Source organism: Danio aesculapii, chromosome 2, assembly GCF_903798145.1.
Source record: "Danio aesculapii chromosome 2, fDanAes4.1, whole genome shotgun sequence".
Classification (NCBI taxonomy): domain Eukaryota; kingdom Metazoa; phylum Chordata; class Actinopteri; order Cypriniformes; family Danionidae; genus Danio; species Danio aesculapii.
Window position 1 is genome coordinate 2,949,641 of NC_079436.1, and position 23,611 is coordinate 2,973,251.

The 23,611-nt window shown below is 36.3% G+C and overlaps 1 protein-coding gene across 2 annotated transcripts in view; it reads left to right on the top strand.

Moving 5' to 3' along the window:
- rock1 (Rho-associated, coiled-coil containing protein kinase 1) overlaps positions 1-23,611 on the top strand; it is a 95,912-nt gene that overhangs the window by 40,865 nt on the left and 31,436 nt on the right. For both annotated transcript variants that reach the window (XM_056470842.1, XM_056470835.1), the window contains exons 5-19: positions 807-982; positions 1,080-1,164; positions 4,818-4,962; positions 5,781-5,919; positions 8,206-8,297; positions 9,697-9,856; positions 9,947-10,013; positions 10,124-10,212; positions 13,879-13,927; positions 14,078-14,213; positions 15,361-15,440; positions 17,491-17,737; positions 20,629-20,735; positions 21,757-21,907; positions 23,150-23,310. In XM_056470842.1, coding sequence (XP_056326817.1) covers positions 807-982; positions 1,080-1,164; positions 4,818-4,962; positions 5,781-5,919; positions 8,206-8,297; positions 9,697-9,856; positions 9,947-10,013; positions 10,124-10,212; positions 13,879-13,927; positions 14,078-14,213; positions 15,361-15,440; positions 17,491-17,737; positions 20,629-20,735; positions 21,757-21,907; positions 23,150-23,310 — 1,884 coding nt within the window. The remainder of the gene's footprint in view (positions 1-806; positions 983-1,079; positions 1,165-4,817; positions 4,963-5,780; positions 5,920-8,205; positions 8,298-9,696; positions 9,857-9,946; positions 10,014-10,123; positions 10,213-13,878; positions 13,928-14,077; positions 14,214-15,360; positions 15,441-17,490; positions 17,738-20,628; positions 20,736-21,756; positions 21,908-23,149; positions 23,311-23,611) is intronic.

Sequence of the window (23,611 nt, forward strand, 5' to 3'; positions counted from 1 at the left end):
TGTAAGTCAATACTGTTTCCTACTAGTTTGTGTATACGCTTTTTATAGTAGAATCTGAGTGTATTTTCAGTAACTCAATAGAAAAGTGCTTGTGTTAAGTCTATGCTAATTTAAGTGTATAGTAATAAATGTGCAAAGCATCTTGTATTAGCCGCCATGTTGTAATTTGAACAAACCTTGTTGTTTAAATTATGTTATGTCAGGGAGTTGTGATTGGTTGAACAGTAAGCTCGCATCTTATTGGCTACAGGGCACGAGTGACTCACGTGGGAGGTGTGTGCTGACAGGAAAGTCTCAAAAATGCACACACTCGTATTCAGGGTGAGTCGTACGTGAGAGAGGATTTGCACATTCTCATTCAGGATGAACTCGTGAATTTTAAACATTCAAAACTTTTTGTACGCTCTTATATATTTGCAAATGGTGTTTTGCATTTGTGAAACGTATTTTATGAAAATGTATTTGTATTTTGTGCATGTGAATTTTTTTTGTAAGTATAAATAAATATTTTACGTACGTGAATTTGGCTACGCATGTGTACATCGTGTCTTTTGCGTGAATTATTATTGAGTCTAATCTCTCTCCATATCTAGCGACATAAACAACACGGTGTATGTATTTTTTCATATATGAATGAGGCATGACGTTGAAATATACGAATGCATGCATTGTTTTCTGTTCGCACCTTGACACAGTTTTTTAGTCTGAATCAGAATTCATTAATCTGCTCAACAGCAGTATTTTCACAGTATCGTGCTGCACAATTTTTGAGTATGATAAAGATTCATTTTATTTTTGTCTTCCAGCTGTTTTATGCATTCCAAGACAACCGCTACCTCTACATGGTGATGGAGTATATGCCCGGTGGAGACCTGGTCAACCTCATGAGCAACTATGATGTGCCAGAAAAGTGGGCACGTTTCTACACTGCAGAGGTTGTGCTGGCACTGGACGGCATTCACTCCATGGGCTTCATTCACAGGTCTCTTTCAGACTTTACACAATCTGTTGTTTATTTGCTGAAATGTGGTTTCAGTTTAGAAATGTGTGTGTGTGTGTGTGTTTTTATTTTTTCTCAGGGACGTAAAGCCTGACAACATGTTGTTAGACAAGTCCGGCCACTTGAAGCTGGCAGACTTTGGGACCTGTATGAAAATGAACAAGGTACTGGACACGTGCAATACTACACATTTAGTTGATCTCTGGGGGGCAGTTCACCTAAAAATAAAAATTTACACAGCGTTTACTCTGACGAGTGGTTCTAAATTTTGTGGATTTCATTCTTCTGTTGAACACAAAACAAGATGTTCTGAAGGACGTTGGAAATAAGCAGCGTTTGAGTGAATCAGTCAATCAACCAATCAATGAAGGAACTAATGAATCAAACAATCAATGAATCAAAAAATCAGGCAGAGACTGAATGAATGAATGAATCAACCAACCAATTAATCAAAAAATAAATCAGTCAGAGAATGAATGAATGAATGAATTAGTGAATGAATCAAGGAACCAATGAATAAAAAATTTGTAAATCAAAGAATGGATGAATGAATTAATGAAACAATCAATGAATCAGAGTCAATGAATTAAAAAATCAATCAGTCAGATAATGAATGAAAGAATCAACCAATCAATCAATGAATCAAAGAATCAAAAAAATCAATCAGTTAAAGAATGAATGAATCAATTAATCAATGAATGAATGAATCAAACAATCAATCAAAAAAATCTATCAAAAAAAATCTATGAATCAAAATCGATCAGTCAAAGAATCAATGAATCAATCAACCAATCAATCAATAAATCAACCAACCAATCAGCCAAAGAAGCAATAAATCAAAACAACAATCAAAGAATCAATAAATGAATGAACCAACCAATCAACCAACTAACAAATCAACGAATGAGTCAATCAGTCAAAGACTCAATGAATCAAATAATCAATGAATCAAAACCAATAAATCAAAAAATCGGTCATAAAATCAGTGAATGATTCAATCAATCAATCAATCAAAAAAATTATTAGTCAAAGAATCAGTCAATGAACCAACCAATCAACCAACCAACGAATCAACATCTACCAGTGAACCAAAAAACCTATGAATCAAAAAATCTATCAGTCAAAGAATCAATGAGTGAATCACCTAATCAATCAACCAATAAATCAAAGAATCAATAAATCATAGAATCAGTGAATCAGAAACTTAATTAGTCAATTTCCAGCATCATGTAAGTATTAGTAAGTATAAGTATGTCTTCATTTGTATTCAGCAGAAGAAAGAAACTCTTAACTGGTTTGGAGGGTGAGTAAACGATGACAGAATTTTCATTTTTAGGTGAGCTGTGCCTTTAAGAAAGCTGTGTTATGACATACAATACAAGATACTGAAAAAAAAAACCTTGAAAATGTAAAATTATGCATGAAACGTCTTGGAAAACAAGCACCTGCAGATTTTACATGTGGCTATCCTGTTTTCAATTGTGTTTGTGAATGTCCTGTTTATTTGTGATTCGTTGTACTCTCCCATTCACTGCGCTCTAAATTTACCCAACTATGACCACCTGCAAATGTGAAAAGGGTCTGGGGATGCACCGATCCCGATACTTGGGTCTGATATCGGTTCGATAGTGCATATTTTTGCTGGATTGGGTATCGGTACCGATCCAAATCCGATCTTGCACATGCACTATATTGTGTAATTTATAAGCCAACAAAAGCCATGAAGGTAGCCTATTATAAGGCACTAGAAAGTAGTCATGTATGCCTGCTATATCCCAAATGATCTAAAGCCATTCTAAAGATTAATGTGAAGCACAGATGAATATTCAAGTGCTTAAATTCATGTTCAATTCAGCGCTTCCCTCCGCTGCACCCGTCGATCATTCTCCATTCAAACTGCGTTCATGACAACTCGAGAAACTTTCTCCAAGACTAATTGTTCCTTTTAATATAAATGCATTTAGTTTTGCATTAAATGGGTTCATTTTGACCTGCAACAAGAGTTCATCATCGTTTCTAAATCATGTTGCGCTGTGTCTGTTAGATCGGCAGATCGCATTCGCAACACTCTAGTAGAGAGGGTTATTACCTGCTCTTCACACACAAGGTAGGCCTACCTGAAATGTGAAATTAGATAAGGCTCAATAATACATTGGACAGATCCTCAACGCACTCATTTCTTCCCTTTGTGCTGCTCAGTTTAGGAAGTGTCCGCATATACTGGAGGGCTGCGCACTGTGTCTCAGTAGCCGCGTTTCCACTATCGCGCCTAAAGCGAGCGAGCCAGGGCGAGCCAAGGCCAGTCGCGTTTCCACTATCACTTCCGGGGCGTAATCGGGCCAAAGCGGGGCTTCCTTGGGGCCAGCGTCCGGCCTTTTTCGGCCCGCCGAATACCTTGGGCCAAGGAGGGCCAACTGGGGCTTCGGGGCGGGGTTACGTACAAAGGCGGAGTTTTCCTGTCAGGTAAAGAGGAGACAAGATGCTTTCTTCCCTTACATTTGTTTTGCTATCGCGCTAAGATCAACTCATTAAGAAGAAAAAATGGATAGCAGACAGTACTGGTCAGTTGAGGACACCAGGGCTCTTCTGAACATTTGGGCCGAGGAAAATGTTCAGAGGCAAATAGACGGCGTTTGCAGAAATGAGGACGTTATCTGCTCTTTTGCGCCTTGCAGCCAAAATCTGTGTAAATGCCGCCGAACTCGAATGTCCTTATCCAGGGATCGCTGTCTGGCCTTACACCAACAGACCACAAACAGTAAAAAAGCAATCGCTTCGGTGTTCTCCATCTTCCAGCTCTCGTAGTGATGCCAGGTTGTGTTTGTGGTTATAATTTGAGTTTTTTGTTCCCGCTGAAGTGGGTGGGTTGTGTGACGGGTTGTGTGACGTTTGATTCGGGGGACGTTCTGGGGGCGGTGTTTGCGTGACGCGCTGCGAGCAACTAGCCCGACAGTGGAAACGCGACATGATTTCGGCCTCATTTCTCAACCTCCCGGGCTATTGGCCCGGCCTGGCCCGATTAAAGCCCTGGCTCGCACTGACCCGATAGTGGAAATGCGGCTAGTGATGCATCAAGCGCTTCATTCACACACCGGCTGCCAGACGCGATGTGCGCCACTAGTTTATTCTTCCGAGGGGAATACTTTCAGTGCTGCGAATAGTTTGTAAAGCCTGCCCTGGCTCATTGTGGTCAGAGCAGTTGATCAAATTAATAAATGTGAAACGGACGGACGCAATATGAATTGTCATTAACAGAGAAATGATTTAGCCTAATATAGGCTACTCTGAATATTTCACTGTCATTTTATTTATATTAATATTTTATTTAACAGACCAGTTTGTGTTTTGATTAGGGTCAATAGTGGTAGCCTATTAGAGATTTCAAAGAAAAATCTTAATATTAATAAAAGGAAACACAAGCTGGAGTACAACAGATCAATGTCATAACGAATGCTCAAATAATGGAGCCTAGTTTACAGCAAGCGTCATGTTTTTAGCGAGACTGTGCCGTCTGCCATACAGTAGGCCTATAGGTCTGTTATTTTTAGTAAAGAGGATATATTATTTGAGTTTATCACCAGAACTATAGGAACTGCATTATGTTTAAAAAATAAATAAATAAACTGCACAGTATCGGGATCGGATCTGTATCTGTCGATACTCGGGATTGAATCGGTTGCCAAAAAAAGGGTAGCGGTGCATCCCTAAAAGTGTCCATTATTAATCAAGCAATCAGACCTGAATATTTTCTGCGAAGTACTGAAGTCAGATTTAGCCATTTCTGCTTTCGACTCTGGTCTGCTCTGTTGTTTGTCAGGACGGGATGGTACGATGTGACACGGCAGTAGGAACTCCAGATTATATTTCCCCAGAGGTACTAAAGTCTCAGGGAGGAGACGGTTATTATGGCCGCGAGTGTGACTGGTGGTCTGTCGGGGTCTTTCTGTATGAGATGCTTGTCGGTGAGTTTTATCCTTTTTGTTCTAAAATCACAATTAATCTTCATAAACAGGTTAAACTAGGGCTGAAGCTTACATTTTGAAATAAAATGCATGTTAGTGAAGGCATACTTTTTTTGAATGTGATTAGTTCGGGTAATTAGGCAAGTCATTGTGTAACAGTGGTTTGTTCTGGAGATAATAGGAAAATAAATATTGCTTAATATTGCTAATAATATTGACCTTAAAATGGTGTTTAAAAAATTAAGAACTGCTTTTATTCTAGCTGAAATAAAACAAATAAGACTTTCTCCAGAAGAAAAAATATTATAGGAAATACTGTGGAAATTTCCTGAATCTGTTAAACATCGTTTGGGAAATATTTAAACAAAAATTAGCTGGTAGAGTGTTGTTTTAATGAAATTTAATAGCGCACGCCGTATGGAAAAAACCTCTGCATTTCGCGATGTGTGCGTCTGTGGTCCTTCTCTGACTCAGAAGGTGCAGAGGATAGTGTCAAGCAGATGTCGTTTATCCTTATTTTGTGACAGGAAGTGTCTCGTTACATTTCAGAGCGCAACTGTTGAGGTCAGAATGTTGCTGTTGTAAATAATCATAAAAGTTAAATCTACATTTACTGTCCTAAATCCCTACAAGAAGGAGATGTGACTGCATATTGGCTCCAGTTTAAATGAGTAAAAAATAAAAAGGAGAAAAGGAAGAAGACAAACTGCTAAGAATGCAAGGCTTTCCTACAGATGGAGAGATCAGGGAGCGAGAGATAGAGGAGGCATTGAGAAGAATTGAGCGTGTGTGTGTGTGTGTGTTGCATGTATCCTCAGGTGACACGCCGTTCTATGCTGACTCTTTGGTGGGAACGTACAGCAAGATCATGAATCACAAGAATGCCTTGACCTTCCCTGAAGACAGCGACATCTCGAAGGACGCAAAGAGCCTCATCTGTGCTTTCCTCACCGACAGGTTTGTGTTCAAATAACTGTTCCACTGCAAAGGAATCGTATATGTACCTCTGAAAAGAGCTTTGAAGAAGTACGTATTGACCTTAATGTAAACAAGCATCCGAAGTATTAAAACCTCAGAGTGTAGTCTGATCACACACATTTGAACAATATTTATGTCTGGCTTGCTATGAAAAATGCAGTAGAACATTATAATAGGAGAGAACCAAGCTACATCTAGAGATGTGAAAATCATTGGTTGATTGATTGATTTATTGGTTGATTCATTCTTTGACTGATTAATTCTTGAACTGATTGATTTAATCATTGATTGATTGATTGATTCGTTGACTGATTGATTGAATCTTTGACTGATTCTTTGACTGATTAATTTAATCTTTGAATGATTGATTGATTGATTCTTTGACTGATTGATTGAATCTTTAATTGATTGACTCATTAATTCATTAATTGTTTGATTCTTTGACTGATTGACTCTTTGAATGATTGATTGACTCTTTGATTCATTCTTTGATTCATTCGTTCATTCTTTGACTGATTGTTTCTTTGACTTATTGATTTTTGATTGATTGAGTCTTTAATTGATTGATTCATTCATCCTTTTATTGATTGATTGATTTACATATTGATTGATTGATTGATTGATTGATTGATTGATTGATTGACTGATTGACTGATTCATTCTTTGATTCATTTATTCCTTCTTTGACTGATTGATTCTTTGACTTATTGATTTTTTTTGATTGGTTGACTTTTTGATTGATTGATTGACTCTTTGATTCATTCATTGATTAGTTGATTCATTCATTGGTTCATTCATTCTTTGAATCATTCATTGATTGATTGATTCTTTAATTGTTTTTTGATTCATTGATTAATTTGTTGATTAATAAATTAAATAGTTGATTAATTAATTGGTTCATTCATTGATTCATTAATTCATTCTTCGATTCATTAATTGACTCTGATTCATTCATTCTGTGATTCATACATTTTTTAATAGAATTATTCTTTGAGTTTTGTGATTGATTGATTGATTCATTCATTCATTCTTGATTCTTGGTTGATTCTTTGTGTAATTCTTTGATACATTTATTTTTTGATAGATTTTTTTTGATTGATTGATTCATTTATTCAATAATTGACTCTTTGATTGATTCTTTGAGTCTTTGATTGACTGATTGATTGATTCATTAATTCATTTACTCTTTAATTGATTCTTTGAGTCATTCTTTGATTCATTTATTCTTCGATTAATTCTTTAACAGATAAGATTTTTTGATTGATTGATTCTTTGATTTATTATTCTTTGATTCATTGGTTAATTCTTTGATTAATTGTTTGATTCTTAGATTCATTAATTTATTAATTTATTAAGCAATTGAATAGATCATTCGTTGATTGATTCAGTCATTCTTTGGTTGATTGACTCTTTGATTAATTGTTTGATTGATTGATGATTCATTTGATTCTTTAATTATTATTTTTTTTGATCGGATGATTCTTTGATTAATTCGTTCTTTGATTGAGTCTTTGATTCATTCAATGATTCATTCAATCATTCTTTGATTGATTTTTTTTTTTTTTAAATTAATTGATTGATTGATTCATGTTAATGCCCAGGCAAATTCACACTATGACTATACAACATAAGTTTCATAATTTATTTTAATTATGATGATATAAAATATTTGATTCTTTGGTTTTATCTTCGCAAAACAGAACTTTGAAGAATTGAAGTTAAAATACAGTTGACTGAAGTAAAAAGCTACACAAATCCCTATCCCCTTTAAACTAATCCTGGCGTATATTTGCGTGTTTGCACTATTCCCAACAAATGGATTCAACACACTCATGATTTAATGTTTTTATGTGTGTAGAGCGGTCACACCTTGTGTAGACACAGCCATTAATGTATTTTCAGTGAAATGTTTGATATTCTACACTTTTAAGCAGGTTAATTTCTTTTCTGGGTATTGCAATATAATTCTGTGTTTTGATTGTAAGTAAGGTTTGTTTCTTCTTGACCCTTTCCATTGTGTAAATGTTCAGTTCGTCACTCTTACTTTGGAAAAACGGGTTTTATCATTTTATCAGGCTACATGACAAATGTGTAGTGCCTATTATAATACTCATCATATACCCTACAGTGGTTCATTGTCATTGCCTTGTGGGAATATGAAACCGAAAAAACATTAATAATTGCAGATCTTAAATTAGGTCTTTGCTAACCACTTTGCTAACTCCAAATGCATTGTGTTAATCTGATCTCTTTTTTTATTTGTAGGGAGGTGCGGTTAGGACGCAATGGAGTCGATGAAATCAAGCGGCATGGTTTTTTTAAGAATGACCAGTGGACATGGGAGAACATCAGAGAGAGTGAGCTGAGTTTCTGAACCTCCAGATCTATTCTGTTATGACCATTTTGTTATGACTTCAGATATTTTAAATTAGGAAAAATTAATGAAATCAATATATTTTTTATTTCATTATTTATTTATTATGTTCTGGTAAAGTCTCCACTGCTGTGTATTCTACTATAAATACAGTATAAACACAATACACCAAAATTATATAAATAAATTGAATAGTTGATTGATTGATTGATTGGTTCATTCATTGATTCATCAATTCATTCTTCGATTCATTAATTGACTCGTTGATTCATTCATTCTGTGATTTATTAATTTTTTTATAGAGTTATTCTTTGAGTTTTGTGATTGATCGATTGATTGATTCATTCAATTATTCATTCATTCTTGATTCTTGGTTGATTCTTTGTGTCATTCTTTGATACATTAATTTTTTTATTGATTTTTTTTTTTTATTGATTGATTGATTCATTTATTCAATAATTGACTCTTTGATTGATTCTTCGAGTCTTTGATTGCTTGATTGATTGATTCATTAATTCATTGACTCTTTAATTGATTATTTGTGTCATTCTTTGATGCATTTATTTTTTTTATAGTTTTTTTTATTGATTGATTCATTTATTCAATAATTGACTCTTTGATTGATTCTTTGAGTCTTTGATTTCTTGATTGATTGATTTATTAATTCATTGACTCTTTAATTGATTCTTTGAGTCATTCTTTGATTCATTCATTCTTTAATTCTTTAACAGATAAGATTTTTTGATTGATTGATTCTTTGATTTATTATTCTTTGATTCATTGATTAATTGTTTGATTAATTGTTTGATTCTTAGATTCATTAATTGATTCACTCATTTTATTTGTTCATTTTAAAGTTTGGAGGTGAGCTCTTTCAATTTGGGTTTTCTTGCAATTACCCAGAATACTCCAGCAACAATACTGCAGAAATCCAACTGGGAACACTAGCAAATTCATAAAAATGAGCGCTACCATTGTCAGGAGAAATAGTGAAGAATTGGGCAGTAGATTCCATTGCGTGTTGCACACTCGAGATAGAAGATTCAGATTTGTGATTTGTAATATGAACCCAGATTACTTTTGCAAACCAACTAGTTTCACAGATTCAAACAAACCAAATTTCTAAAAAGTTTGTAGATTATACCTGAGGTTTTTTTTCGGTATTAGGTCGGACCACAGGTTTCTGATTCACAGACAATGGAAAAAAAAACTGCTTAAGGAGGTTAATAATATTCACCTTAAAATGGGTTTCAAAAATGAAGAACTGCTTTCATTCTAGCACAAATAAAACAAATAAGACTTTCTCCAGAAGAGTGTGTGTGCTTGTGCTTATAGCTTTTTATTTGTTGTCATTAATTTTGCTTATCTGTTGTTGCATGTAGCGGCTGCCCCGGTTGTGCCAGAGTTAAGCAGTGACACTGACACCAGCAACTTTGACGACATTGAGGAGGATCGAGGGGAGGAGGAAACCTTCCCCATTCCCAAAGCATTTGTAGGCAACCAGCTTCCATTTGTAGGCTTCACCTACTACAGCAATAACCTGTGAGTACTGTCAACAGACTGGCGTTCAGATGTTTGTATGAGACTGGTGAACATGAGAAAACAATGAACCCATGATTGATTCTCTGACAGGTTTTCTCGGGAATCGACTATGAAGACAAGTGACAAACGCAGCTCGACAAAAGAAGATAAGAGTCATGTAAGAACCTCCAAACAAAGGCTTACAATTAAAATGCTTTATAATATTATAATGGTAATCCTGTCTCTTAAACTTTACAAATGACTGATTGTGTTTCTCTGATCTCTCAGTTGGAGAATCTTCAGAAGAGGATATATCAGCTAGAAGAACAAGTTCACAGTGAGATGCAGCTGAGAGATGAGATGGAGCAGAAGTGCAGGTGTTTATATCTCTATTTATCCAACCATCCATTCTGTCCATTTAAAGCAGTCAAACAACTAATCAAAACCACACAGCCATTCAGTTCCACCCAGACACATCCAATTTATCTCCTCATCCACCAGATCCAAAACTACATTTCTATTCATTCATCCAGAACCAATCAACACATCACCCGTCCACCCAGAACCAAAGCAATGTTCAAACCTATCAAACGTCTCAGCATCTATTCTGAGTCAAACACCTCACCTATTCAGAACCAAAAACAATTTCTAAACCAGACACCCCATTCATCAATTGGCTCAGAGCCTATGAAACATCTCATCCATCCATGCAGATCAAACCAAAGAGCTCACTTTCCTATCCGAATCTATTAAACACTTCATCTATCCATTCGTCCAGAGCCAATAAAACACTTTTTCTATTTAGAACCAATCATCCTGTTCAGTCACCCATCCATCCAAAACCAAACTCTGTACGCAAACCAAATCCCCTCATCAATCGATTCACTCAAAGCCAAACACCTCATGCATCGTTGCACAATCAAACAACTCTTCTATCCACCCACAACCAATTAAACATCTCATCCATCAATTCACAACAAATCAAATCACTTTTATTTCCAGAATTAAACACCTGATCCAAACCAATCAAACCTCTAATTCATTCTTCTCCTAGAACCCACCATACCCGTCTTTCTACAACCAAAAACTATCCAAAACCCTTTCCGAACCAATCGAAGATCTCTTTCATCTATTCAGAACCAATAGACTGTTTCAAACCAGACATCTCTTCCATTGATTCACCCAGGCAGAGCCATTCAAACACATCACACATCTATCCAGAACCAAACATTTTGTTCATCAGTTCAGAAACAAACAGGTCCCTCATCCATCTAAAACCAAACATCTGTAACAACCCATCTGATCTCAACCAATCAGATTCTTTATGTACACACTGATCCTGAGCTTTGTTGATCCATTCAGAACCAAAAATCTGTTCCAAACCAGAAACCTCATCCATTCATTCACCCAAAATCTAAAAAACATCTATCCCATCCATGCAGAACCAACCAAACCCATCACACATCCATCCAAAACTGATCGTCTTTAACAATCCATCTGATACCAAAAAAAAATAAATAGATCAAACCTCATCCAAACCAATCGTACATCCCACTCATCACTCCAGAACCAATCAGATACTTTATTATATATTGGTCCTGAGCTTCGTCCATTCAGAACCAAAAACCTGTTCCAAAACAGACACCTTATCCATTCATTAATCCAGAATCTATAAAACATCTCATCGCTCAATGCAGAACCAACCAAACACATCACACATCCATCCAAAACCGTACATCTGTAACAACCCATCTGATCTCAACCAATCAGAAACTTTATTATACATTGATCCTGAGCTTCATCGATCCATTCAGAACCAAAAATCTGTTCCAAACCAGAAACCTCATCCATTCATTTACCCAAAATCTAGAAAACATCTATCCCATCCATGCAGAACCAACCTAACACATCACATACCAATCCAAAACTGAACGTCTTTAACAACCCATCTACTACGAAAAATTCTAACCTCATCCAAACCAATTGTATATCCCATTAATCACTCCAGAACCAATCAGATACTTTCTTTATTAAACATTGGTCCTGAGCTTCGTCCATTCAGAACCAAAAACCTGTTCCAACTCAAACACCTAATCCAATCCTTCAACCAGAATCTAGAAAGCATCTAATACATCCATGCAGAACCAACCAAACACATTGCGCATCCACCCGGATCCAAACATTTCATTCATCAGTTCAGAACCAAACAGATCCCTCATCCATCTAAAACCAAACATCTTTATCAACCCATCCACAACCAAAAATAAAAATAGTAATCAAACTTTATACAAACCAGTCATACATCCAATTAATCAATCCAGAACCATCCAGATACGTTATTTACACATTGGTTCTGAGCTTTTTCAGGGTTTCCGCGGGGTCTTAAAAAGTCTTAAATTTGGTGTTCTAGTCTTAAATATTTTTGCACAGCTCTTATTTTTCTGATGTCCATGTAGCGCTACATCTAATGCCCTTTAAAATAATTTTTTGTTGTTGTTGCTTGGTTTTCGTGGTGTTGTAGTTCTTTATTTCACTAGTCCAAATGTAATTTGCAGTGTTAAAACTACAAATGAGACCAACATGCAATAGCCAATCAGCTTTCTGTTATTGAACTCCATGCGTCAGGTGAATGTGACGTAATCGCTGTGTTTGCAGATGTTTGCTTTGGGTGCGTGCGACATGATTTCAGCTGGCGGAGCTCACAAAAGTCTTTAAGACTTCAGTGAACAGTTTGCGCGCCGCCGCGTTTGATTTGAGTTTAATATGAAACACTTTGAAGAGATTTTGTCTGAAACTGGGATGACTGTACAGACATCATTTAAATTCAGTTTTTAATTTAAAACAATTTACAAGTTACAAACTAAAATTAAGTATCAAATTATGTCTTTGATAACTGCAAAGCAATATATGAACCCATCAGTTTACAATATATTGATGCACAATTTCTAGGCTTTATTGGTGATAATCGTCAGGAATGTTGGACCATTATTGCCTTTTTAGCTTATAAGTAGAGGACAGGAACTAGCCAGATAGTAATGTGTGAATTGTTGAGTGGGCAAAATAAAAAGCGTCAGGTTTTTTTGTAAGTGTACTTTTTTTTTTTTTTTTTTTTTTATTTTAGCCAAAATAAAAATATATTTGTAGAGCAACCCATGTTCTGCTGTCATTAATATTTAACTTTAATAGGTAGAACTGTCCGAGATATGAACAAAAGCAAGTGCTGCATCAAAGTTTGATTTAAAAAATCTTGAATGGTTATCCTTATATTCATTAAAATAAATTTTAAAAATAATAAAAAACAATTAGTTTAAAAAATCTTTAATGATATAAATGATATGACGTAGTTCCGGAAACTTTCTACTTTTCTATTTATCTGTCTGATTTTACATGTTTCTTTTGACCGCCCCCTGTCGTTTTAAAGAATATCTCAATCACGAACGCATCAAGTATAAAAGCCTCGTCCGTTTTGTGAGGTGTGAGGCTTTTATACAGGGTGATTTCTCTTTATGTGTATGCGTGTTATTGATTTTGTGATATAGGTCTGAAATTTAATACTTAATGGTCTTAAAAAGGTCTTAAAAAGTCTTAAATTTGACATTATGATATCTGCAGAAACCCTGTTTTTCCATCCATTCAGAACCAAAAACCCTATCCAAACCAATCATACTACCCAAGAACCAATCAGATATGTTATTAAACATTGGTTCTGAGCTTTGTCCATTCATTCAGAACCAAAAACCCTATTCAAACCAGTCAAACTCCTCATTTGTTTGTTCAGAGCCAACCCCCCTCATCAAAATAAAAATCTCATCCATCCAATCAGAACCAGGCGCCCAATCCAAATATCTATCTAGTCACAATACCACAATCATCCCAAATCCCTCTCAAGTCAAACAATTTATTATTAATGTTGAGGATTCTCTCCATCCTCAACATTTCCTCCAATTCCTCATCCCTACATCCAAACCTAAACTAAAATTTCTTTTGTCTCACATTAAAATCAAGCCTTTGAAATCTCTTCTTTTGATTCGTTTCACCCTCAGGGCGTCCAATACAAAGCTAGACAAGATAATGAAAGAGTTAGACGAGGAGGTGAGTGAAATGATTTCATTTCTAAAGCACGAATCTCTGATAATTGCAGAGGGTTTGTGCTTTGTATTAAAGGCTCCAATAGATCTTTTTAAAACAGGCTATTTTTAGTAGGCACATTTTTAGTCATCCTGTCGTCCTGACATGTTTCAGAGTAACCTAAGGAAGAGTGTGGAGGCTAACATGTCTTTACTGGAGAAAGACAAGATCATGATCCAGCACCGAGCAACTGAATATCAAAGGAAAGCTGACCAGGAGGCTGAAAAGCGAAGAAATCTGGAAAACGAAGGTATATCTTTATAATTTTGCAACCGACATCCTATTGGTTTTCCAAACTATAGGTTTGTAAGCTTACTGCGTTTAGAGTTCATACAGTAAACAGAATCCATTGTTAAAGGTCCCGTCAAGTGCTTTGAAATGTGCATTTTTATTCTATGTTTGACATAACCTTAACGGAAACACAAAAGAGGGCAGGGCATAGTGTAGCTCCTCCCCTTTAAAAACAACAGCCAATAGCTATTTGTTTTCTCACAGCTCTGACAGTGAGAGTGGTTGAGCTTCAGTGCATCAAATGAAAAGCAAACGAGAGGAAGGGGGCGGGGCATGTCAGACACTAGAGAGCATTTGATTGGTCAGAAGATTTGAGTATGAGGTGACGTGAATAAAACCGTTGATCCATTTAGCCAGAAATGACAAACTAAAAGCTTTACATGCTTATATCAGTTTTAGATTTTCTAAACCCAAATTTTGTCACTGTTTTGGAGCACACTAGCTTATTGATATTCTAAAAACTAACAATACTGATGCTAATATCTAGAAAACTTTATTTTAATTTCATGAGACCTTTAATGTAAAGTAATACAACATACTTAGGGAACATTTAATTGTTACTGATGGTTGTTTAAATTATTGTGAAACATTTTAAAACGCCAACAGAGTTGACATTTTCCACCATTTTGTGCTTTAGCTCAAGATGCTAAGCTCATAGCAAACACCACATGACGTGTCAAAAACAATTTTTGTCATATTGATTTTTTTTTAAGTAAATGAGAAATTAAAGTAAATATTACTGTAACCGTGTTGACATATTTAATGTAATATTGGTGTATCTTAAATATTGTGCAGAAATGAATGAAAAAAATTTAAAAAATAGTTTTTAAGTAGTATTTTTGGAGATAACTTGATTATAATTAGTTTTTTATTCAAAACGGTTTCATTAAAAGTTAGTAAAAAATGATAGTAAGTTTATCTTGGAGACACAAAAAAAATCATCCATAATTGCTAATATAAGCAGAATCATGGCATTAACATGAATTCATTTAGCCAAATATCATCCAGGTTGTAATAATACACATTTAAGTGCTTTGCTAGTATGTTATAAGAAAATATTAAATGCTTCGTTTTTTCATACTTGTGGTCAATTTGCTTTTTTCTAGTGTCAACGCTGAAGGAGCAGCTGGAAGACTTGAGGAAAATCAGTCAAAACAATGACAAGATCGCCCATCTGCAGAACCAAGTAAGCCTGTCGACACTTCTCAGAGGATAAATATTGTAACTTTTTAAAATCACGTCTATATATTGGTCATTAGTCTTACAGTAACTCAATTTTTCCAACATAAAAGGGAATTTTCTTTTCTTTTTTCTACATCTTTAACATTAAACGTTTTCCTTTTTTGGTGTAGCCAGTGAAAATGCTGATGAGAGCTTTTACAACAGTGGAACATGATCTCACTTCCTAGAACTATTGGTGGAAGTGCTGTACACACTTTTTGGCATCATTGCTCTGCAGGAACTGGGAAGGATTTTAATTATAGAAATGCCATTTTGGCTTCCAATTCAGAGCGAGATCTAAGCCTGCTCAGTAGGAACTACAGTGATGTCAGTATAGGTTGACAGGGCGTGTGCATGCAATATGGAAAATCTGGCATATTATTTTGAAGTGATACAAAAATACCCATTCAGAAAGCTAATGTTAGTGACACCAGTCCCTTCTGTGGCGTTGTTCTATCCCAGCTTTGAAATATGTAGCTCTATGATATGATAAGCAGTTGGTGATTTACCTCTGTGTTACATCTCCATTATCTTGAAGTACATGACACATAATGAAAAGATCTCAGTTGGCCGGTTTACATCACTGCAGAATTCCTTGTTGGTGATGGTGGAAATTAGTTTTTGGGGAATTGGAAGAAGCGTGTTGCTAACAAAATGAAGGAAGATTGATGAATAGATGAAGTCAAAGCAGAAACATGACATGCCCTGATTGCCCCACCCTAAATAATTGATTGCCCCGCCCCAAAATAACTGATAACCCCACCCCACAAGACTGAGTGCCCTGCCCCAAAGGACTGATAGCCCTGACCTAAATAATTGATAGCCCTGCCCCAAAATCACTGATTTCCCCACTCCCATAAGACTTATAAAGGACTGATAGCCCTGACCTAAAGGACTGATAGCCCTGACCTAAAGCACTGATAGCCCCGGCCTAAAGGTCTGATAGCCTCACCCCAAATGTCTGATACCCCCACCCCAAATGTCTGATACCCCCACCCCAAATGTCTGATACCCCCACCCCAAAAGACTGATAGCCCTGTTCTAAAGGACTGATAGCCTCGCCCCAAAAGAACTGATAGGCCCGCCCCAAAAGAACTGATAGCCCCGCCCCAAAGGACTGATAATCCCACCGCAAAGGACTGATAGTCCCACCTTAAAGAACTAATAGCCCCTCCCTAAGGAATATATAGCCTTGCCTCAATAGGACTGGTAGCCCCGACCCAAAATAACTTATAGCCCGCCCTTAAGAACTGATATCCCCGCCCCAAAATAACTTATAGCCTGCCCTAAAGAACTGATAGCCCTGCCCCTAAAGAACTGATAGCCTCCCCTAAAAAACTCATAGCCCTGTCCTAAAGCACTGATAGCCCCGCCCTTAAGAACTGTAAGCCCTGCCCCAAAATAACTTGTAGCCTGCCATTAAGAAATGATGGCACAGCCTGAAAATAACTCATAGCTCACCCTAAAGAACTGATAGTCCTGCCCTTAAGAAATGAAAGCCCCGCCCCAAAATAACTGATAGCTTCCTATAAAGAGCTTATGGCCCTGTCCTAAAGCACTGATAGCCCCGCCCTTAAAAACTGTAAACCCCGCCCCAAAATAACTTATAGCCCACCCTAAAGAACTGATAGTCCTGCCCTTAAGAACTGATAGCCCCACCCCAAAATAACTGATAGCCTTCCCTGAAGAACTGATAGCTCCGCCCTAAAGCCATTCCATGTGACTAGAAGTAATGAAAAGTCGTTTTGAAGGTGGAGGGAATGTTATGGTGTCTGATAAAAGATTATGAGGGGAAAGGAATTTTTACAAAATAATAATAATGAATTGCACAGAATGAAGTGCACACTAACGATTTCATTACGACTTCAGTGTTTCTTAAAAGTCCCCTACATCTTCAATGGACGAGTAAATGAACTGTAAATCTTTATTTTTGGCTCAACGTTCTCTTTTTTAGGCATGTTTTTGTACCACATGACATTCAAACAACATCTCACACACAACGTTGTCATCCACAGCTGGGGGAAGCCAACGACCTTCTGCGCGCCGAGTCGGACACACTGATGCGTTTGAGGAAGAGCCACACAGAATTGGGCAAGTCTGTGAGCCAGCTGGAGAGCATGAACCGGGAGCTGCAGGAGAAGAGTCGCGCCGCAGATAGTGTCAAACAACAGCTGGAGAAAGAGCTGCTGCAGCTGCAGACCACGCTGGACACCGAGAGACGGAGCTGCAGCCAGGGCTCAGAGGAGATCCGGGAACTGCAAGGTGAGAGATGTTCAGGATTCAGACCAAGATTATTATCGTTTTCAACAGTTGAAGTCAGAGTTATTAGCTCCTCCTGAACTATTAGCCCACCTGTTTATTTTGTTCAACACATTTCTAATCATAATAGTTTTAATAACTCATTTCTAATAACTGATTTATTTTATCTTTGCCATGATGACAGTAAATAATATTAGACTAGATATTTTTCAAGACACTTCTATACAGCTTAAAGTGATATTAACTAGGTTAATTAGGGTAAAGTTAGTGTAATTAGGCAAGTAGTTGTATAACAGTGGTTTATTCTGGAGACAATCCAAAACAAATACTATAAAAACAAATATAAAAAATCATATAAAATGGGTTTAAAAAATTAAAAACAGCTTTTATTCTAGCCGAAATAAAACAAATAAGACTTTTGTCAGAAGAAAAAATATTGTAGGAAATACTGTGAAAAATTCCTGAATCTGTTCAACATCATTTGGGAAATATCTGAAAAAGAAATAAAAGTTCACAGTAGAGCGAATCATTGAGACTTTAACTGTACACAACATGCCATGAATATCACGCATCGATACAATTCCCCAAACAAGAAATTATCAGGAAAACGTCATTCATTCATTCATTCATTCATTCATTCATTCATTCATTCATTTTCTTTTCGGCTTAGTACCTTTACTAATGTGGGGTCGCCACAGCGGAATGAACCGCCAACTTATCCAGCATATGTTTTACCCAGCGGATGCCCTTCCAGCCGAAACCCATTACTGGGAAGAAAACGTAATTATACACAAAATAAATATATAAATAATAAGGTAAAATATCACAGTTATACTCAAAAACATGCATACATAAAATAGCATGAAAATAATAATAATAATAAAACAAACAATAGGATAAAAAGATGATAAATAAATTATTATTAAATTATTATTAATAAAATTATACATAGTTTTGCATGTTAAAGTCATTTTTATTATACTATTTTAAATTTTCCTGTTCGTTTCTGTTTAGTTTTAGTTCGTATGCTTATTGGTTTTGTTTGTTTTTGTTTAGTGAACACATTTCTGTTTCGTTTTATGTGTAGTTTTAGTAATAATTTATCAGAGTTAACAAAACATGCCCGGTGTCGACCAGGTGTGCATTTCTGAAAAAACATCGCCGCAAGTTCTGTTGTTACAAACATATCTCAGTGATTTGGTGTTTCCCGTAACCATCGTTCCAACGAACATTCGTGTCGCAAGCTTGTGCGTTTGAACTACTCGTTTAGAACTGTAATTGGATGCATAGCTCATGGCTGTGTTCTATTAGCAGTTATCCCCTCTATGCCCCGTTTGTTTCCAACGTTCCAACATCCACATGAACATGAATGATTAATAAAAACCTTAAAGTCGTCACTCAATCACAAGCAGTTTTTGACAACAGTTTTTGCAATTTTTAGATTGACACCTGCGCTCCTTTCATAGTGCACTTGAAATGATTTATGCCATTTTGAATGCAGCCATTGCTCATGACGAAAGCTATAGATCACCGAGGATTTATAATCGTTACAATTTTTATTTTGAGAACATGGTTTTTGTCAGTGTTTATGTTTAGTTTTAGTTTTATTATTCAAAATGGAAATGATTCGCACTCATCAAGTAATTGCTTCATACCTTTTTTCTTTTTACATTCTTCGGGTGATTTAAAAACACAAGCGTTTCGGCACAATGCCTTCAGTTTTAGTAATAATAGTTTAGCCGAGTTAACGGAACACTTCCAGAGTTAACCAGAGCTAACTTTAGTGTTTGGACAGCCTGCATTAACTCTTGTGCAAACCGCATTGTAATAAAAATAAAATAATTGTTTGTACAGACACTGAAGCCAAACCCGTACAAATACAGTGAGTAAAATTTTAAATAACGAGGAAATCAGGCAATCTTCTTCATATTTAAGATCATGCCGCTGTAAATGTAGTAAAACATTTTTAGTTGGCTATTTTTGGCAAATAAAAGAGTTTGATTAAAAGAAAAATATTCTCTGTGTTTATATAGAAAAGGTGTTTTTTTTTTGTATTTAATCATGCTCTTGACAGATGTTTTAGCTGTAAAAGCGCCATTAACTGTTTAGTTATTTATATAGAACTATTCGTTATTTTTGCTAATTATTATTTTATTCCAGTTATTTTTTTTGCTTAGTTTTAGCTTTTCATTTCTTGTGAATTTTGTACAATTTATTTCATTCATTCATTTTCCTTCAGCTTAGTCCCTTTATTTATCTGGGGTCTCCACAGTGGAATGAACCGTCAACTTATCCAGCATATGTTTTACACAGTAGATGCCCATTCAACCGCAACCCAGTACTGGGAAACATCCATACACTCTCACTGTCACACTTCTACACTATAACCAATACAGCTTATTCCATTCACCAATTCACCCGGGACTCGAACCAGTGACCTTCTTGCTGTGAGGCGACAGTGCTAACCACTGAGCCACCGCACCGCCCTACCATTTTATTTCAGTCTGCAGAGTTTTAGACTTGTAGTTTTTTTTTGTTGTTTTTAAAGATTTATTTTTAGCCTTTTTGCCTTTATTCGATAGGACAGTATTGAGACAGGAAGCGAAGTTGGAGAGAGAGAGAGAGAGTGGGGTAGGATAGGGAAATTTCTTCGAGCCGGGATTCGAACTCGTGACACTCTGACATGCTACTGCATCATATGTCAGTGCGCTAACCACCAAGTTTGGTTTGCTTACTATAATAAACCTTGGTTTGGACCCTCAACTCCGTACGTAACGTGTCTTGATTCATGGTCTTTCTAAATCATGCCCAGTCATTTGAATTGATCCCATTTCCTTTTCAAATATCATGATAATTCAGCGAGATCTAAATCTGTGCTCTGTTTTTCTCTGCAGTTCGCATCACGGGTCTACAGGAGGACAACAAGAACTTGAAGCAGAGTCTGTCTAAAGTGGAGATGGAGAGGAAACATGTCCAGGAAAGATGTAATATTCTTGAAAAGGTCTGTTTTTATTATTATTATTATTATTATTATTATTATTATTATTATTATTACATCAATAATTTTCCACAATATCAACATTTGGATTTGTGTTTGCACTGTCATACATTCACAGTCCGGTAATACTTCACAATAAAGTATTTACTAACGTGAACAAATAATGAACTGTTCAATTTTACATTATTTATTTAACATCTGTTAATTTCTTAAAATAAAAGTTTCGAAAAAAGTATCGTTCTTAACCGGTATCGAATTTAGGGTATCGGTATTGGTATCGAAAATTTTGGAACGATACCCAGCCCTATTTATGTCATCATGAGCTACCAGGTACCTCTGGAGCGTTTCAAAGGCGCGTCGATCAGCTGGTTTGTCTATAATCTGACATACGAGCGTTCAGCTGATGAATCGTGGCTTTAAAACACTCCAGTGTCTCTGTATCTGTGGTTACACTCAGTAAACAGCGGTGAGTTCGGTGAACTGATGACCTTCACAGCCAATCACAGTCATTTCTGTTGAGCATGTAAACACAACGGCAAATCGGTGCTGTTTAAGAACGCACTCTAATGTTAGCGGGAAATGGACGTTTTTAAAATTACAGTATCGAAATCCGGTATGGTGACAACTCTTATAGTAATATTATTATATTATTATTATTACTATCATTATTGTTGTTATTAGTAAGCTTTCTACCTTTAGAGGTATATAATAATAATAATAAATTATTGAATAATCAAAAATACGCAAATTGATCGATTTTATTCTATCAAAGACTTTTTATTTATTTATTAATTTTCATTTGATTGATTCATTTTTATTCGATTCCCAAGATTTTAACAAAATTGGGTTCACTCTTGAGTCCTTTGTGCCCAAAAACGTCCACAAGGGAAAGATTAAGCCCTGCAGTATACAGTAAACATACATTTTATATGATTACCCTCTACTTTGCCATTGCATTCTATGTTTCTAAAGGGGGTGTGTAGGCTGTGTAACAGTTGTTAAACCCGTGTTTCTGTATGCTCAGGAGAAGAACAGTCTGGAAATTGACCTCAACTATAAGCTGAAGACTCTACAGCAGCGGCTCGACCAGGAGTTAACGGAGCACCGCATCACAAAGGCTCAACTCACAGACAAATACGAGTCTATCGAGGAGTCAAAGTCAGCTGCTATGCATGGTATGTGTGTGTGCATAATGTGCCACGTCCATCTTGCTACGTGTCCAGACACTACAGCACCTTGTTTCTCCGCGTGCACCTTGTTTCTCCGCTCTCATACAGAAAAGCAGAACTCTTCTTTTTATTATAATCGTGTACTGTTCAAATTGACTCCCCTTTCGTTATGTTGGGGGCTATTTTTGCCCCATTGACTTTTATTATAATCACTTAATATAATAGTGAAGGCATATAATCGTGCATTGTTGTTTATTGGTGGTTTTCCCTGTTGGGAAGAGGTAAAATGTGTCAATTTTACTGTCTGATCATCAGTTGGCAGCATTAACCCTTTAGATGGACCTGTGCAAAACTGTGGGTTTTTATGTGGAGTTCTGTGGAGTAAAACAGCAGATTATAGTGTGTGTGTGCAGAAATAATACTGTGTTTACTATGTTCTGAGAGCTGAGCTGCTTATTTTCATTTTCTCAAACATATCAAGATAAGTGCACAAAAGTCTCTCTCTCTTTCACACACACACACACACACACACACACACACACACACACACACACACACACACACATAAAACACACAGTTTTTTCCCCACTGCAACTGATGATCAACAGTAAAAATTAAAAATTGCAAGCTAATTCTCAAACCCATTCAGTACAATCTTTTGGTACTGTATATAGCAGTGGTCGGGAAGCTCTTTGACCAAACCGTCAGATACCTAGAAATCAGTTTCCTATTGAAATACAATTATAATTCCCTCAATATTGTCATTTTTTGCAGGAAAAAGGATAAAAACTTGACGTTTCGAATAATGCGTGTGTGCGGCGCTGTGAATAAACGTATGTTTCTATGGTAACCGCGCGCGCACGTAAATTCAAACATTCGTGAGTGGTGATAATGGCAAAAATAAGGAGGAACATCGAAAGTGCTCTGCTCTGTCTGACTTGCACAAAAGGCATTTCCTCTTGTAAAAAATCTAATGTTAACAGACATTTTGAAACCCACCGGACAAATACAGCAGGGGCATCTGGGAGTTTGAGTGCTGCGAGCTCTGCTTGCCTCATTGGAGATGGCAAGGCAAAGGATAATAAGTCGTGTATGTCAAGTACGGCAAATGAACTGTTCGTGGCAGTGCTTAATTTGAGCCGGATCTTGCTCCGGGAATTGTCAGATATTCATGTTTCATATATATATATATATGTCAAATATGTGTTCACTGCTATAAAAAGGAATAAAATGTTCTCCCCTTTCCAGCGGTGGAGCAGAAGGTGTCAGAGGAGACCACGCTGCGCATGCGGGCCGAGAGCCGGGTGGTGGAGGTGGAAAAGCAGTGCTCAATGCTGGAGTTTGACCTCAAACAGTCCGTACAGAAGATGGAGCAGCTGATGAAGCAGAAGGAGAGGCTGGAGGACGAGGTGAGTGGGAACTCTGAGCACTAGAGGTCGACCCATATTGGATTGTGCCCATATCGATAGCTAGTTTGGACTGCATCGCAAGTAACTGGGTTATTCAATTATATACTTATGATTTTTTTAAATGAATACTGGAAGAAAAAATAAACATAACAAAAATAAATGTGGTAAATTTAAGACAGGATTTGGAAAAAGAAATGCAAACTAAATTTAATCGTTCTTTTTTTATAATTTTTTCTATTATTAACTTTTGTGAACTGATTAAAACAATTTAAAAGATTTTATACCTTTTTTTACAAGATGT